At 37.5% G+C, this 14,579-nt stretch overlaps 1 protein-coding gene across 1 annotated transcript in view; it reads left to right on the top strand.

The window, feature by feature from the left end:
* DMD (dystrophin) overlaps positions 1-14,579 on the top strand; it is a 2,044,437-nt gene that overhangs the window by 1,712,692 nt on the left and 317,166 nt on the right. Inside the window, exon 59 of the mRNA XM_025371836.1 lies at positions 7,492-7,638. Within this exon, the coding sequence (XP_025227621.1) occupies positions 7,492-7,638 (147 nt within the window). The remainder of the gene's footprint in view (positions 1-7,491; positions 7,639-14,579) is intronic.

Genomic DNA, 14,579 nt, shown 5'->3' with positions numbered 1-14,579 from the left:
ATCTTATTTTTTTTTTACTTTAACCTTTCTTAAGTGTTTCTGATTATGCTAAATCTAGGCCATTAGTTCTGAGTCTGTTTCATTATTTATATTCTTATTCAGTTTGCTCGTCAAAAGTGTTCATGCCCAAATATGAAAGTTTACAAGAATTGCCCTGAAAACTGAATGCAAGGAGACAATGAAAAGAAACTGCATAATATTTTGTCTTCAGGCTCTCACAATAAAAACTGTTGCTGGAAAAAAAATGCAATCACATCTCTACTTTTTTTTTAAAAAGTACGTGCTTCAATGGCATAATTTATTGTCAAGAATGTCTCTACCAGAAGCATAAGTGATGCTAAAGGCAGAGGGTTGTATTCACTCAGTCTGCAAAGCATTCCCTTTGTCTTAGCTCCACGCAGTCCCTCAGAATTTGGCAGAAATGAGGGACTCAACTTTAGAGAAAGGGTGACAATTCCAGTTTTGTTAGAGAGCTATGAAATAGCCCCATAGTGTTAGTAATGAGAATTCAGTTAAGAAGTCTCCTGCAGGCCAGGCGCGGTGGCTCAGGCCTATAATCCCAGCGCTTTGGGAGGCCGAGGCAGGTGGATCACCTGAGGTCAAGAGTTTGAGACCAGCCTGGCCAACATGGTGAAACCCCATCTCTTCTAAAAATGCAAAATTAGCCAGGCGTGGTGGCAGGCACCTGTAATCCCAGCTACTCAGGAGGCTGAGGCAGGAGGATCACTTGAACCCGGGAGGTAGCAGTTGCAGTGAGCCGAGATCGTCCCATTGCACTCCAGCCTGGGCAACAAGAATGAAACTCCACCTTGGAGGGGAAAAAAAAAGGAAGGAAAGGAAGGAAAGAAAAAAAGGAAAGGAAGGAAGGAAAGGAAGGAAAGAAAGGAAGGAAAGAAAAAAAGGAAAGGAAGGAAGGAAGGAAAAAACAGAGAGAAAGAAGTCTCCCAAAAAAAAGAAAGGAAGAAGTCTTCTGTATAAAAAAGGAAAGAAAAAAAAGAAGAAAAGAAAAGAAAAGAAGTCTCCTGAAAAAACAACAACAACAACAACAACAGAAAACTAAAATATAAGTGCTTGACAACTGAAGTTCAAAGGTAATGGCTATTGGGAAAGCAGATGAAGTTAATCTAAGTAGTGGATGCTGTTGGTGCCCCAGCCAGATTCGTTCACTGGGTTGGTGCACCCATTCCTCAGTGACTCTGAGTATTGGCTGCTAAAGCCTTGTGGTTTCACCCCTTTCCAGAGAACCTCCCTCAGTCAAAAGCAAGCCACCTTGACTGGCACATTCCACCACACCTTCTCGCTTAAAACCACCAGGGGTACAAAGGGACAACCCCTTTGTCTCAACATGGGACCTGCTGTTGTACAATTTGTGCTCTGGAAATTCCCATGGGGCCAGATTGATGCTGGTCTCCAGCCCATACCACATCCCAACTTAACTTTCTTGCCCTGTCTTCCTGCTTCTATCACTCCCTTTTTCTTAAGAGCACTCAGACTCTGCTTCCCTAAAACCTGGATGAAGGCAGTAGGTATCGGAAAGAAAAGCGGTACCTACATTCTGGGCACCAGAACAGTCAGGGAACCAACCAGAGTGAAAAGTCAAAAATTACAGATAACGATGGAAGTCTCTGAGCCTGATACATTTCATGAAGGGCTTGCTTACACCCCAACTTGTGTTTCTTTTTAATTGTTTCAACAGCACTTGAGTAGCTCATTCCGCCCAGGTTTTTGAGAGATTCCAGTAGGCCTCTGATCATCTGGAAAAAGCAAGATACAATCCTTGACTCTCTTGGCCCCATGAGGATGATATAGCTGCTGATAAATGCAGAAGCTGCAAAACATAGCTGGGCTCTACCTGCTGCCAATTCCTGGGTAACTGCATTCTGTGAGGGCTTCCCTGAACCACATGGAAGAACCCCAGGATAAGTAGTAAACACCAATATTTATAGGACATGATTTCTAATTGCTCATCCTTGGCTTCTCATGACTAGCTCAGCATGAAGAATGCTGGGACTTTTCCTAGCAACTCCTCATTTTAGGCTATTTTTCAAGAGTCTTGGTTAACGAACATTTGTTTGACAAGGATTCATGGTAGACAGCAATGCTATCAGTCCCTACTAAGTAATATTTGTCATGTAAATTTCTCTGCACAGTGTACGTAGCCCAAGAATAACACTTCATTGTTGGAACCTAGTAATTCTGAATTCGTAGTAAGTGAGATAGGACCTCTATGAGTTAGCGGTTAAGATTTTGGGAGGAATATTTAACATCCCTAAGAAGGGAAGTTTTTCAAATGCTGAGTAGCACTATATATATTTATATATATATAGCCAGATATATATATATATTGCCAGATATATATATCTCTCTCACACCATTTATAAATAAACTCATAAGTGGCAAATCCAGTAGAGCTAATGTGAGCATCCCAGAGTCTCCCCTCTCTGTCGCTTGTTTGTGCAGCTACTCCTGCTGTGGCCTTTTATGGATTATCCTGGACCTCCACAACTGACCCCTCTACTTTCTCTCCATCTACAAGCTTCATTTTGCTTTGCTTTCCTCCTAATCCAGTTTAGATTCCACAGTATGTTTTTTCAATTACATCCTGGCTAGTATTGAAACTTCCTTATCCCTAAATGTGTGAGCCACAGTCATCTGACGAAACCCCAAACCTGGATCAACTGTTTTCTCCATGCTTACATGCAACACTGTTGGAGAAAATGAGAAAGTCAGGCAGATTGATTCTGCTAAAAAATGTTGAACCTCATCCTCAAGTGGGCCCTCAACACTGTTTGCCAACCTCATTACATTTCTTAGGTCAACTCCCTCTCACAGTCTCTATTACGATTAATTCAAATGTTCCCACTTACCCTTAATTCATGTTTTCATTCAGTGACTATTCATTGCACACCAGGCACTGCACGCTATGCCAGGCACTGCAGACTATACCAGGTCTGTTGATTCCTACTTCACAGAGGAAATAAAACCCCTCCAAGCAGAATTCCCTCAATTTACTCTTTCCAGTCTTTCCAACTGACCTTCTGTGCTTTGCAGTAGAAATGTTCTCTTAACTGTCAAGTCAAAATTCCTCTCTCAAAAATGAGATTCCCTTGTTAATAGGCAATTCCTTCCTTGTCTTAGAAAAGTAGTAGATGACTGTAATTTTAAATGTGTATTTGAACAAATCCTTAGCTACATAAAGATAAGCAAAGATATGACAGGCAATTTAATTTTTATGAAGAAAAAACTTATTATATCAGACTTACATATCATTCTAAATCAGTACTTTTGTATCTATAATCAGACAACATTTAATGAACTGAAAATTCTGCCTGCGTGAAACTAGTCATAATAAAATTAGACTTGGTTTGCTGTTTCATGGAGAACATATTCCAGATGTTTAAGTGATTCGAAGAAAACCCACCGTATAATGGCTTTCTTCAATGTTTTCTCACTAACTGCTTCCAAGCTAGAATAAAACCTAATGCAATCCTGATATCATTTAAATAGCACATTGTATTGCTCAGCGTTAACTGTGCTTTTTGACATTTTAGGTATAGTGTTTAATAATTTAAACACAAATTTATGTGTGTCATATTAAAAGCTCTAATCTGTGAAATATAGCCAAACCAACGTCACATCTATTTAAATAGCCAAGTACCTGTGTTCACCCTTTACAGGGTGAGGGTCTTGTGACTCTGTGTTTAGGTGGCCATACTTCTTGTTATGTATGTTTCTGGGCACTGAGATCCCACAGCAGTGAGCCATCCTTGGGTGGTACAGAGCTGCTACCGAAACCTAAGTCAAATGCCAAAGTGAAGACTGGCATGAGCATTCTCCTGCCTCCTTTTCCTTTTTATCTTTCCTACCATCTGTTATCTCCTTTCTTCCACCTTCATGTGTTGAGTGCCCTCATGATTTCTAGACGACTGAAGTCCTTTAGTCTGCTCAGCCCCATCTAGAGATTTCCCTGAAGTGAACCTTTGCCCCCAGTTACCTGTTTATCAACTGACCTCACACCAATCAAAGTTTCTATTGTCAAATATTTTAACAGAAATTTAGGAATTCAGATTAAACTGAACATTTGGCATTTTTTCCTTTTTTTGTGTGTGTTTTTTGAGACAGAGTCTCGCTGGGTCACCCTGGCTGGAGTGAGTGCAGTGGTGCCATCTTGGCTCACTGCAACCTCCACCTCCCAGGTTCAAGCGATTCTCATGCCTCAGCCTCCCGAGTAGCTGGGACTGCAGGCATGCACCACCACGCCCAACCAATTTTTGTATTTTTAGGAGAGACAGAGTTTCACCATGTTGGCCAGTCTGGTCTCGAACTGCTGACCTCAAGTGATCCACCTTTCCACCCGCCTCGGCCTCCCAAAGTGCTGGAATTACAGGCGCGAGCCACTGCGCCTGGTCTGGGTTGTTTTCTTCATCTTTAGCAGTTGTCTTATTCACAACTACTTCAACAATATTTATTTTCTTTTTCTTTTTGAAGTAGCTTTCCAGAGTACTTGGCCTGGTTTTTATAGAAATCATAACTTTTTTCTTTTCTTTTTAAACTAATATTTTTATGATTTAGGAGATATTTATGAAATTATGTAGTCACAATAGTTACTGGCAAAGATAGGTTTGAGAACATACACACAACTGACGGTTGTAAAAAGTCAACTAATGGGAGCAGAAGGTCCACACATACTGACAGGCACCTCGAACATTTTATTGAGGCTGTGCGAGGTTCCCATCACTGCTGTTTCACAAACAGAATGAAGACTTTGGCTAATTTGGTGAGTCTTAAGTGGAGATTAGTTAAGAGAACTTCCATTATCATTGCTTGAAAGGAGCCAAAAAAAAAAAAAAGAAATGACAAGATCTTATGGTAAACTTTAAAGAAGAAAAGTAAATTTTAAAAAGAAAAAAAAAGAGAGGAAAAGGGAGAACATTGCAATTCATTATGAGTACCAAAACTTATTTTTGAATCCCTTTCATCCTCCAAAACATTGATGCAGGATTAAAATGTGTGCTCAGGAATTTGGGGGAGAAAATGAAAATCAAAATATTCTAATAAGAGACATTTGAAAATGTACATTATGTCACCTAAAGGGAACTGAAATCTAGATATGACTTAACGAGGTAGGATAATCAGCTTACTGGCTTGAGAGTCTTGCTTATAAAGAGAGATGATTAACATAAAGGACTCACCTGTATTACTGAAAGATGTTGCCTGCTGGCTTGCCCTCTCTGCAGAGGTTCCTATTTACAGTTTCCCCTCACATAATATTTATTTGTGGCTACTAGAAATGCACGTTATTATCCAGAAGAGAATGGTTTCATTTTGTAATCGTTGGCCCTGTCCAAGTTTCCCCCATTGACATTTAAGAAATCTGTTTTCTAACCTTTCTATTATGCGAAACAAAATTATTATGGATCATTTCCTTTTAGAGGTAAGTATTCATATATACGGATTTAAACCAACTTTCTCCACAGGCACTTATTCTGATACTTTTAATCCATGTATTTATTCATAAGGAAATGGAATAATATTTAGTATCAACCCCTATAAAACTTTCTGAATTTCACACTGATTCCAATGGCATTCCACTAACACGAAGTTGAATAAAGATGAATACATCACATATGATTTTTTTTGTACGTGTGTGGTCAGAAGGGGTCTCTTTTGTTTGTGTTTATTAATATATAACTCACATACTTTAAAATTCACTCTTTTGAAGTGTACAATTCAATGGTGTTTAGTATATTCACAAGGTTGTGCCACCATCACCATTGTTTAATACCAGAACATTTTCATTATCCTCCAAAAGAAACCCCATGATTGCTTAATGTAATGTTTTTAATGATCACTTTTTAAAACTTTAAGTTAAACAGAGCGATTATCACAATGTCTTATATTATTATCTAAGAACTACATAACAGTCTTATACTCTACACAACACCACAGTTTAGTGAAGTATTCGGGTTGATTTGAGAGGATAATGTCATTCTTATTTTGAATGTACATACTGGCTCCTTTGATTTGGAGTGGGAAGAAATGCAAGGCTTATAAATGAGGTCAGTGTAACCCGTGGTTTTATCAACATGGTGAACCAGACAGAGAAATAACACCTGCCCAGATCAAGCAAGTCAAAACAACACGTGTAGTCAAGTAAGTGATGCTGTCCTTGTACACAGACATTACATTACACAAACTGTTCTCCTAAATGAGGGAATTTGTCCCTTAGAAATTGCTTATTGGAACATTTGGACATCATGCATCATGTTAAAGATCCATAAATGCCATCTCGATAGGGTAGATATGATGCATGGTAATATCCTCCCCATATCTGCATAGGGTTCTTCTGCTCAATGGATTGCTGTGATGTATTGCATCAGAGACTTCTGCTCTAGTGCTTCAGAGAGAGTTGAGAAGCCCCTCGGGAGCCTTCTGAAGTCATTGCTACAAAGACTAAAATACCAGGAGATCAGGAAGTCATTCTTAGGACTTGACAAAATATCCTACTCCCTAAATGAAACTGTTATGATGTGGTTGGTGCAAAGTATGCATGCAATATTTTATGACTGAATGTTTCTTTCTATTGTAAAAAAATTAAGGATCCATTTCTGGTTGTGACATGAGTAGAATTTAGAATCCAGCAACAATATATTTTTTCCTGTTACTTTGCCAATCCAGAATTTCTTAGGGGAAGCATATAATATAATAGTTAAGAATATATATTCTAGAGGCAGGCAAACCTGTATATATGTATCCCAGGTTCCTCAATTTTTACCCATGAGAGCTTGGCAAGGTTTGTTTGTTTTGAAAACAAACCTTTGCAAGTTTGTTTTCTCATATATAAAATCATAATTCTCTAACTACTGGCCTCATAGGATTGTTGGAAAGAAATAAAATCAGTTTATATATGGATAGAGCTCATCATGGCATTAGGCACCTAGGAAGTGCTCAACAAATAGCAGTTATTATTCCTCCATTAACAAATATCCATTGTTATAATACTACCATAATAGACTGTTTTAGTCTGTTCCAGCTGCTATAATAGAAATGCCATAAATTGGATAGGTTGTGAAACAACAAAAATGTATTTCTCATTGTTCTGGAGGTTGAGACATCCAAGATCAAAATACCAGCAGATTTGGTATCTGGGGAAGGACCATTCCTCATAGAAAACACCTTCTCACTGCACCCTCACATGCCGAAAGGAGCTAGCTAGCTCTCTGAGGTCTCTTCTGTAAGGGCACTAATCCCAAAAAATCACCTCCCTAAAGGCCCCATCTCCTAATACCATTGCCTTAGGTGTTGGGATTTCTTTTTCTTTCTATTTTTTAGGATTTCAACATAGGAATTTGAGGGGGAACACAAACATTCAAACCATAGCATAGAGCAAACATTACTGGCACCGCACCCTAAAGAGAATAAGCCCAGGTATCAATTCTTCTTGTTTTAAATATTCTTATCTTCCAATTTGCTTTTGACTATTGCACACAGGCACTTCGAGGAGAAATTGCACCTCTGAAAGAGAACGTGAGCCACGTCAATGACCTTGCTCGCCAGCTTACCACTTTGGGCATTCAGCTCTCACCATATAATCTCAGCACCCTGGAAGACCTGAACACCAGATGGAAGCTTCTGCAGGTAGGCACATAGTAAACATTGTTGTCCTTTGTTACAGTAAAATAATATACAGATACAATTTGTAAAGAACAATGAAAGTACTTTTTTCATTTAATGTTCATGGTAATATTTGTGAGGATAGGATATTTTATATTAGTTTATAATTCCCATCTAAATGTTTTCAAATTATTAATATTAATTTTGGAAGCAATGAAAAGTTAGACTTTAGTATATGTCTTAGTCTGTTTAGTGTTGCTATAAAGGAATACTCGAGGCTGGGTAATTTATAAGGAAAAGGTGTTTATTTGGCTCAGTTCTGCACGCTGTACAAGAAGCATCTGCTTCTGGTGAGGGCTTCAGGCTGCTTCCACTCATGGCAGAAGGCTAAGGGAAGGTGGTGTACAAAGATCACACGGCAAGAGAAGAGGAGAAAAAGAGGGAGGGGAGGTGCCAGTTCTCATGAAAACTGCTAGAGCAAAACCTCACTCACTACCGTGAGAATGGCACCAAGCCATTCATGAGGGATTCATTCCTACAACCCAGACACCTTCCACTAGGCCTCACCTCCAACATTGGGGATCACATGTCAACATGAGAGTTAGAGGGAACATCTAAACTCTGTGTAGCAGTATTCTTACAATAAACGTAGAAAATAATGCTGAATCATGATGGAAGAAGTGAATTGCCGCCATGCAGTTCCTTTGTACTCTTACTGCTTGGATTCTTAAAAACATCTTTCCCTTTGGAATCCTAATTTAAACAAGAGTCAATAGTAAGATATGTCCAAAAGTCATTTAAAGAAAGAGCATCCTATCACAAACTTACATGTGAAAGTTTTTCGTAGGTTTGCACAACAAATACAGGGAATATCAGTGTGCTCAAGGTCACACTTACTAGCTGTGGGACCTGGAGCAAATTATGTAACCTTTCTGAGCCTCAGTCTTTCATCTGAAAAAAAAAAATGGGATAATAAAATTATCTACAATATCAGTTTATTATTAGGATGAATAAGTCAAAATAAATGGAAAGTGCTTGGAAGCAAACATGCCAAATGATAAACACTCTACAAATTCTAGTTCTTGATATTATTATTATTATTATTATTATTATTATTATTACAGTACACAGATTTTGGAATCTAACATATTAGCTGAGTGACCTTGAGACCACTTAATCTCTGTGGTTGTCCATTTACTCATCTCCAACATGTTTACTGTAACATTGAATGAGTTAATTCACATAAGAGTAATGGTTGTGGTGGAAGAGATGTGTCTATCTTCTCAGTGTGAAGGACACCATGTTATACCCCAACACCCTAAAATTAGTTTAACCATAGAATTAGAGAATCATTTTCTCTCCTTTCCAATTTCACAGGATGCAGAAGGTATGCTCCTGAGGAAATTGGGTTTAAAAATACTTGGTTTTAACTTTTTAATAAGAAAAATGTAATAAACCAGATCACTTTCCTATTGTCAGTCCATTTAGGGGTGTGATTGAAAGCCCTGTTAAAGAATTGCTAGATCTTTAATAAAAATAAGTTGTAAATCCAAGACCTCTTGAGATCTCACATAATTTAATTCTTGTCGTGATGGATAGTCCTGAAGTATTTGTATTATAGATTGTTATAAGTGGCATCGACTAAAGCAAGGGAATATAGTTAAGTGATTGTATGCCTTTCTCTGTTTGCTCCATAGTGGTTGAGTACTATTAAAATCTTATCTGTTTCATCCTTAGTATGTTTTTCATCTTAAGTATAAATAAGGAAATTAATAAATGTCCAAAGGAAACCAATGGCCACATTAGTCCCATTTAAGTGCTCTAGAATTATATTTTACAATTTACTTTAGAGAGTAGAATGTCACATTTGCTTTCAGAATGTGGTAAAAGATTTGTGACAGTGGCATGTAGATTTCCAAATGAGGTCAAAGGATTATGACTAGTGGAAAAAGTTTTTTTTTTTTTTAATCAATGCTAAGTGATCCATTCTAGTTGCACTATTTATTTGCATGTAAGGTATGAAAAACTGTTAATAGTGGCCGGAGTCAGTGGCTCATGCCTGTAATACCAGCATTTTGGGAGGCTGAGGCAGGTGGATCACCTGAGGTCGGGAGTTCGAGACCAGCCTGACCAACATGGAGAAACCCCATCTCTATCAAAAATACAACATTAGCCGGATGTGGTGGTGCATGCCTGTAATCCCAGCTACTGGGGAGGCTGAGACAGGAGAATTGCTTGAAGCCGGGAGGCAGAGGTTGTAGTGAGCCGAGATTGCGCCATTGCACTCCAGCCTGGGCAACAAGAGTGAAACTCTATCTCAAAAAAAAAAAAAAAAATTGTTAATAGCTTAATATGTAGCCATTCTTTACAGTGAATAAAAACTTGGTTATAAGTACAGGAAAACACATGTAAGGAGATAGTATGATATAGCAAAGAGCATTGGAGTGACTATTCAGAGGTCTAACTTCAAACTTAAGTTGAGCCATTATTTAACCATGTTATTGTGGGAAAGCCATTTAACCTCTCTCAGCTTTAATTCTCCTCATTTTTTAAATGAGGAAATTTATTTTGTCTAAGGTCACATCCAGTTCAGTCCTGTGATTCTGTCTCTAGATATCTGGGGGAGATACACATTTGACAGAATTTAGTTTAAAACCAATGAAGTTGCTTTCTTTATTCATAATACAAATGTGGCTTGTTGAAATTATATTTCTCCTTGTATAACTCTAACTTTTAAACTCTTCATCCCTAAACCCACATATACACAGCCTTCTCCTATTAAACAGTTCAGTTTGTGGTATCTGCTCTATATTGTAGCAAATTTCATGTTTCTATTTTTTAACATGACCTTAAAGATATGCTTAAAAAGTGTTTTTAGCAGAAAGCTGATAAATCCCAGGTTTTGGTTTGCGTATAACCGAGTCAAGTTAGTTCCATTCTTTTCTTTGATGATAATTCTGCTACATTATAAATGTGAAGCCTTGTTCAGAAAGAGAAGAAAGCAAGAAACAAAGTTCACATCAAACAATTTTTTCCCATTACTGGAAAAGCAATTCATACGTCCTGTTGAGAATATTTTATATTTAGAACAACGTATGTGAGGCTAAAGCATTTTCCAAGTTCTGTGGCGGGAAGCTTGAGCCCACCACTATTATGACATAATATTTTTTTAAATAGTAAATGTCAAAAAAAGACATTATATTTCTATGAAACTAAAGAATTTAGTCACAATGCTATGTCAATCTTTAAATCGTGATAAAAACCAAGTACAAGTTCATCTTTGCCTCTGTCTGCTAAGACAAAGAAAAATCAAAAAGTAGAGAACTGTCCAGGTATGGTGGCTCATGCCTGTAATCCCAGCACTTTGGGAGGTCAAGGCAGGTGGATCACTGGAGGTCAGGAGTTTGACAACAGCCTGGCCAGCATGGTGAAACCTCATCTCTACTAAAAGTACAAAACTTAGCTGGGCGTGGTGGCGCATGCCTGTAATCCCAGCTACTCCGGAGGCTGAGGCAGGAGAATCGCTTGAACCCAGGAGGCAGAGGTTGCAGTGAGCTGAGATTGCGCCACTACACTCCAGACTGGGTGACAGAACCAAACTCCATCTCAAAAAAATAAATAAATAAATAAAATAAATAAATAAATAAATAAATAAATAGTAGAGAACTGGAGTAGTAGAAAGGTAGATATAAACCTGAGAAAACAAAGAGTCTTAAATTTGGGCAAAATAGTGTAACAGAAAGATTAGAGTTACATACTATCAGTCTGTGTGTACTTGATATGAGAATATCCTGGGTTCTTTGCATTATCCATTCATTTAATTTTCAAGGAAAGCCATGCTAGTTTTTTAGCTGTCTGTAATGTCAGTCAAAATGGTGAAACCAGTTAAGAGATGTGACCACCAACAATACAGTCAGACCCAGTCACAATTTACCTATGTATGGAATCAGTGTATAGAGAGTTCCAAATTGACTTTGAATCTTCTAATAGAAATATAAGAGACATTGGTTTGCCTGTTTGAAATTTTCTATGGGAACGAAGTCCTATTTTCTTCCTCAGAGTAGACACATTGGTATGCATGTTACTATTTGACCATTTGACTGTTTGTGGTGTAGGAAACCATCACTCCTTGCAGTTACAAAAAGTTCTCATGTGCATTCTCTCATCTAAGAATCACAACCTTGTGATTTTGTATTATGATTACCTATTATCATTATTCCCTTTTACACGTAAGGAAACCGAGGCTTAGAAACATGAAGTACCACAGTCACAGTCACATAACTTGTATCAGTCAAGATCTGACTCAGGTTTTTTGAACTGCTATTCCCATGCTCTTTTTGTCTCCTCTTCTCAAAGTCCTATTAAGTTTGGACTTAACAAAGCAATACCGGCTGGCGTGGTGGCTCATGCCTGTAATCCCAGCACTTTGGGAGGCCAAGGAGGGCGGATCACTTGAGGTCAGGAGTTTGAGACCAGCCTGGCCAACACATAGTGAAACCCCATCACTACTAAAAATACAAAAATTAGCTGGGTATGGTGGCATACGCTTGTAGACCAGCTTCTTGGGAAGCTGAGGCAGGAGAATCGCTTGAACCCGGGAGGCAGAGGTTGCAGTGAGCTGAGATCATACCACTGCACTCCAGCCTGGGCAACAAAGCAAGACACCATCTCAAAAAAAATAAAAATAAAAAAAGCAATACTTTAAAGCTATTTTGGACATACAGGTATAAAATACTTCACTTTTTTACATATATCTTCTTTTTTGAAATGATTCTCAGGTATATTAACTTTTAAATCTTCCTTTTATAAACCAATGGATTAATGAACCCAGTTCAGTGTGCCCCTTAAAAATCACACTTGTTTCAAATATAAAATTTTAAAGCATTATATTCCTCATTGCCTTTAGAACTCAGCAATTGTATTAAAATCAACCAAAAATGATTTCAATGAATCAGCTCTTAAAGCCAAACTAATGCTAATATTTGACCAAGTAGAAATGAATATCTAAACCAGGTGAGAAAAAAGTTAAAATGATGATAAACCTTTCTAATTTTTAAATGGTACACACACTGAGTAATGTAGTCAATCTCTTTATTCACCAAGCACAAGTAGTATATAAAGGAATATTATACCATTTTTCTTTACTCATGAGTAAACTCACAAATAGCACAAAAGCTGCAAAAACACCTTAATATAAGGAGTAGGTGCCTTCTTGACTATAGGAACTCATGGTATGCAAACACCTTTAAAAATTTGAATAATATGAAGGCATTTCCAGTTATGAGATTCTTTATATATGTCAAAGAACAGTATCATAAATTATGTATGTTTTTTAAAGGTTTCCTAAGATTCTTCCAAAGTCATGTAGACATCATTACACTCCATCTGTATACCTCTGTGGTAACTTGCTGTCACAGGGATCTAGAACCTCATCTTTTGCACACTTCATTCCTTCTTTCATCCCTTCCTTCTTTCATTCGATCAACACTGATTGAGCATCTACTGTGTACATAGAAGACATTGTAATTATCCTATTTGGTCCAAGGACATACTAAACAAAACTCCCTTTACTGCTTATGCTATATCAAGTAAAGCTTTAAAGACGGATTCTCTTTTATTGCTTCCATAATGACCCACCCCTCTCGTCCTTTCTCAGTGTTAGAAACCAGAAATATACATACTATCATAACACTGATACTACAAAAACAGTACCCATTATTATCTCTGGTTTATAAATTCTTCAATAATTTCTTATTGGAAACTTGATCTATATAGCCATAGTAGTAAACTTTGTGAGAGGACATGATGGGATCATAGTTAACTAACCAATAGGAGTATTTGTGTGGCTTCATTTAAAAAAAAAAAAAAAGAACATTTTTTTTTTTTCCAAACAAGCAATTTTTACATCAGAGCCATTTATATTCTTTACTTTGGTAAGATAAGATTTTCTAAGCAGGTCTTTTATCTGTATCTATGTATGTTTGTTCTTACCATCATTGAGCACAGGATTTGATCTTTTAAATATATTGACAGATTTTGAACATTTTCCTCATATCTCTTTTTTAATGATCCTGTACTAATCATTTTCCATCATGGGGTCACTTCTGGACAGAGTGCCTAGCCATCTGCTCTTACAAATAACGTGGGCCTATCACTAACCGGGGATAAGGAGAAGATATCTACCGATGTCTTTCTAGCATGTTCTTCTTTGACTTTTTCTTTCTTTAAGAAGACCTAAAATGATTCAGCTTGTGGTTCTACCACAGAACTCAGGAAAAAATGATAAATATGAAGCCGTTCTCCAAATAAACATGTTTTCCTACATTAGTTGTTCTCAAATTTTAACAAGCATCAAATTCACCTGGAAGGCTTATTAAAACACAGATAACTGGGCTCCACATCCCAACTTTCTGATTCAGTAGGTCCGGTGTGGAGCTTGAGACTCTGCATCTCTAACAAACTTTCAAATGAGGCTAATGCTGTTGAATCATGGACCACACTTTGAAAACCCCTGTTCTATGTTAAGTACTTGTCAGGTACAGACAAATTTAAAAGTTAAAAATATATATATATGACTTCTGTAAGACACTGTGAAGGGTTTAGACTCTGGGGAAATTAAGTATAATGCCATCCCAAAAGCTCTGTGTTGGAGGAGTGTTCAAGTGCTACAGAATCATGGAGAACCAAGTGCTTAACTTTTCTGTGAGGCATAAAGAGGAATATAAAGAGAAACGTGAAGGATGAAGGGAAACTGTTAACAGATCCCCAGAAACACAATTTGCTGCTATATGGATTTATATTTACTGTATTTCAGATCACATGGTCTAGAACTGTGCTGTCGAGTATAATAGCTGCATATGGCCATTGAGCCCTTCAATGCAGCCAGTCTAAAGTGAGATGTGTTATAAGTGAGATATATATATATATATATATATATATATATATATCTCAGGATGCAAAGACTT

Source organism: Theropithecus gelada, chromosome X (assembly GCF_003255815.1).
Source record: "Theropithecus gelada isolate Dixy chromosome X, Tgel_1.0, whole genome shotgun sequence".
Taxonomy (NCBI): Eukaryota; Metazoa; Chordata; class Mammalia; order Primates; family Cercopithecidae; genus Theropithecus; species Theropithecus gelada.
The sequence above is the reverse complement of the archived record's forward strand: the minus strand, read 5'-3'. Positions and strand labels throughout refer to the sequence as shown.